Below are 3,484 nucleotides of genomic sequence, written 5' to 3'. Positions count from 1 at the left end.
TTACCCCCTTGATTATGGGTTTTTTTTTGGGTAGGCTGGGAAAAGGATTCTCGCCATTTATTGAAATATTAATATTTGTTCACATAAGTGAATGCTGTGGTGTGTGTGGGAAAAACTTTTCACAGCATTACCCTTACACAGTCCTGGAAATTAAAGCCAACCAATGTTTGCCCAAGAAAACTCAGTTGGCTAAAAAGTTCTCCTCGGACCGACCAAAACCAAAAATCAATTCAAAGTTTTTCTTCAGCCTTGGCTACTCCTTTTTGTCCAAGTCGTATTTTTAGATCCCTTTTTTTTTTGGTTTATGGGTCATGTAGTGAACCATCTGGGAATATCTCTGAGCTCTATATCGGATTAAGAGCCATTATCTTTTTTCAGGCTAAATTATACTCAACTCAACTCAGTTGAGAGTGGACGGGAAATTTATTGTGTAAATTGTATTTATTCTAGATTTATAGATACATGTGTCCATGTATAAGTGCGTATAAATTTCTTAGCTCCCTCTTGAGCCGAGATTTCTGGTCTTTCGCACTGGCATTAAAAAATATTTACAGTGTCTAGACTTGCCAGCACATAAATCAAATGCAAGCGAGAATTGCTACAAAAACGAAAAACTTTCTGAAACTGAGTATGTGCTGGATTTTAATGTGCAACGTGTGGCCAAAAAAACTGCAATATCAAATATTCCTGAGCTAAGTTTAACCGCAAATGTATTAAGAGGTTGAAAGTAAAAGAAAACTTTTTATGAAATTAAAGTATTCCAAACAGAAAATTTGTATTTCTCTCAACTCTGGTCTACGACTTGCCATGGAAAATTTTGTAATACATATAATAAAAGTAATAGAATAATATACAACTACACGCCACGTCTCAATCCACTCGGATCTAAAACAAAACGCATGCCGAAGGCAAATCGATCTGTGGGAAGGTTCATCACCACACTGAAACCCATTTGCAGTGGCAAATTCGTTAGATATCTGAAAAAAATGTACAGTGACTTAAGATCATTCTTTTTGGAAAGTGACCATACCCACTTGCTCCACATAAAGCCCACGGATGCATCAGAATCGAACATTCCGTGTACCGCCGAATTCCAGAAGTTCCACTGGTAGCAGATTGTGGCTATCGTCTTTCGGGTACTACGATTCCAGGCCAGGAGATTGGCCATCTGGATTTGGGGATGGATGCGCTGCCAATAGCTGATATCCAGACCCTGTCGCGAAGCGGTAGCAGCCAGGGAATAATTGTAGTGGGAATACCTGGCAAATAAAATATCAATTATCAAGATAAATGCAATAAGAAAAACATAAGAAAATTATATAAAATAAAATATATATAAATATATATTGTTAATTTTTTAAATATGATTTCTAGTTAATTTATTTAAAAAGATGATAAGATCATTAAATGCGATAAAATGAAATTATATTTATTAATATTTATGTATTCAATAATAGTCTGCTTACTGCCCCTTTTATATTCCACTTTTTATATTTTAAATATTTTATTTAAGAAGTAGCTTACCTTGCTGCTAGGGCCAGGTCAGGGGTCACTTTCTGGGGTGCGTTCCACTGCAAAAGGAGCTCTGCTCCGAGGGCCCAATGGGCGGTCACCGACCTCATTACGGAAAGCGTGCAGCGGCCACTTTCACTGCGGACATTGTAAAAGTTGGCGGTCCAAGTGTCACACTGCCGCGTCCACTCGATCGTGTACTGGTTCTCCACCGGATACGCCTCCCTGGCCTTCTGCAGAATGGCCTCCATGCGCAGGGATTGGAAAGGATAATACAGGATGTTCAGGTTGGCCGCCAGTGAAGTGGGATTTATATCGCCCATAATGGTGGGGGTGTACTGAAATAAGTAGATAGTAGTTGAAATATTTCATTTTTATTTTCCTTTTTTAAATCATTCAACTTTTATATCACTTGTAACTCAGCCGGCTTAAGATACTATTAACTTTAACAGAAAATATATGTTAAATTCGAATAAGAAAATATCTAAACGGTTTACAATAATTTAAAAAACTTTAAATAAAATCTTATGTGAAATATTTACATAAAATACTTAAATATTATTATTTAAAATATATTTTCGTACATTTTTAGTGTGTGTAGTACTTTTTTCAAATTTATTACTTCTCTAAGTGTAAATACTGCTGAAAGTCGAACTCACCATGGTGTCGTCTTGGACGCGGAAGGTGTAGAGACCGCCGAAGCGGAATCCGGAGGCCCTGATGTGGCTGAGCACCCAGGAGGCCGTGATGTACTTGTTGGGCGCCAGGCGGTGCAGGTAGTCCAGCTCGATGCCGTCGTAGAACTTGGGCATCACCCGGTGGGCCAAGTAGTGCAGGTTCTGGACATTGCCGGGATTCTTCTTGTTGCAGTGCCCATTGACCCGCTCGAAGCAGTCGGGAAAGAAGACGCCCAATTCCGAGGCCTTGAAGGGTGGACAGCTTTTGCAGGACATTGCGACGTAGGGTGGCTCAAACGGAACGACAAAGTGGAAGAAACGGTAACCAGTGTATTGTGGAATTCGGTATTGATCTTTCGCTGATTCCAGATGGAAACAGTCTGGATTTGTTGGAGGGTTTGAAACTTTAACTGGGAATTGTTGGGTTTTATTTCACTTGCCTTCACCTGGCAACAAGAAACGAAAATGTTACATAGACCCGATGTTCGATCAAATATTAATGATATACGAGTACATCGATGGTTGAGGACGGTTGCGTTACAGACAGTTACAGCGCATTCGAGCAAAAATATCATCAGCTGTCAATTGTCATTTTATGCGCCATTTCGTGGGCTCCTTTTCGATTTCGACAGCCAGCCTTTCCCGCTTTTACTTTGGGCTTGGCACGCCATTAGGCGCATTTCACACTTTTTACATTATTTATATGCCATCGTCTTCTGCCCTTTGGTTTTTATTCTCTTCGTCTGTTGCCGTCGCCTCCTTAGCTCCTTGGCCCCCCATTTCCCCCCTTTCGTTGCCGCCTTCCGCAGGCCATGAAATATTTAAACATTCGAGTCCAAGCCGGCTTTCAAAGGATAATGGTTGATGGTCGCCGCGACGAGGATGCGGATGATGATGATGCATGGAGCCGCGATTCGCATGCGACTGTCCGGGGTTATGGTCCTCATCCCACTTTTTGGTGTTGGTTTTGAGCATGACTCACTGTTTGGATTTATGGAAGGAATAATCTTGGGTGGCAAATTATTGAACCATGTTTTGTAATTTACAATGTAATGATTACATTTGTATTGCACGAAGGCACCCAGAAGAAAAGAATTTAATTTTACAATCAAATTAGTAGAGACCCAACGAATTTAAATTTGTGGTCTGTTAACTGATGAAAATAAACTTAATACTTTGGATAAAAAATTTTTAATACATATGATTTTTTATTTAATTTAAATAGATAACTCAGTGTATATTGATGTCATGAATATGTATACATTTGTACATGTCAATTGAACACACATTTACGC

At 39.4% G+C, this 3,484-nt stretch overlaps 1 protein-coding gene across 1 annotated transcript; it reads right to left on the bottom strand.

The window, feature by feature from the left end:
* Positions 1-739: 739 nt before the first annotated feature.
* LOC108096263 (mitochondrial import receptor subunit TOM40 homolog 2) lies at positions 740-2,640 on the bottom strand. Its single transcript, XM_017197727.1, has 4 exons — positions 2,172-2,640; positions 1,525-1,850; positions 1,035-1,259; positions 740-977 (listed from the first exon to the last, which is right to left on the bottom strand). Exons 1-4 carry the CDS (start codon positions 2,463-2,465, stop codon positions 857-859), a joined length of 966 nt encoding a protein of 321 aa, XP_017053216.1. The 5' UTR covers positions 2,466-2,640; the 3' UTR covers positions 740-856.
* Between the last annotated feature and the right edge of the window lie 844 nt (positions 2,641-3,484).

This window comes from Drosophila ficusphila, unplaced genomic scaffold (genome assembly GCF_018152265.1).
Source record: "Drosophila ficusphila isolate 14025-0441.05 unplaced genomic scaffold, ASM1815226v1 contig_791, whole genome shotgun sequence".
Taxonomy (NCBI): domain Eukaryota; kingdom Metazoa; phylum Arthropoda; class Insecta; order Diptera; family Drosophilidae; genus Drosophila; species Drosophila ficusphila.
Note: the sequence above shows the minus strand (reverse complement) of the source record. Positions and strands in the feature narration are given on the sequence as shown.

Excerpts from the sequence above, each read along its gene's own strand:
- LOC108096263 (XM_017197727.1), bottom strand. The coding sequence starts at position 2,465 with ATGTCCTGCAAAAGCTGTCCACCCTTCAAGGCCTCGGAATTGGGCGTC. Across the intron at positions 1,260-1,524 it reads GACCTGGCCCTAGCAGCAAG|GTATTCCCACTACAATTATT; the intron begins GTAAGCTACTTC and ends TTTATTTGCCAG. Across the intron at positions 978-1,034 it reads GTGGGCTTTATGTGGAGCAA|ATATCTAACGAATTTGCCAC; the intron begins GTGGGTATGGTC and ends CATTTTTTTCAG.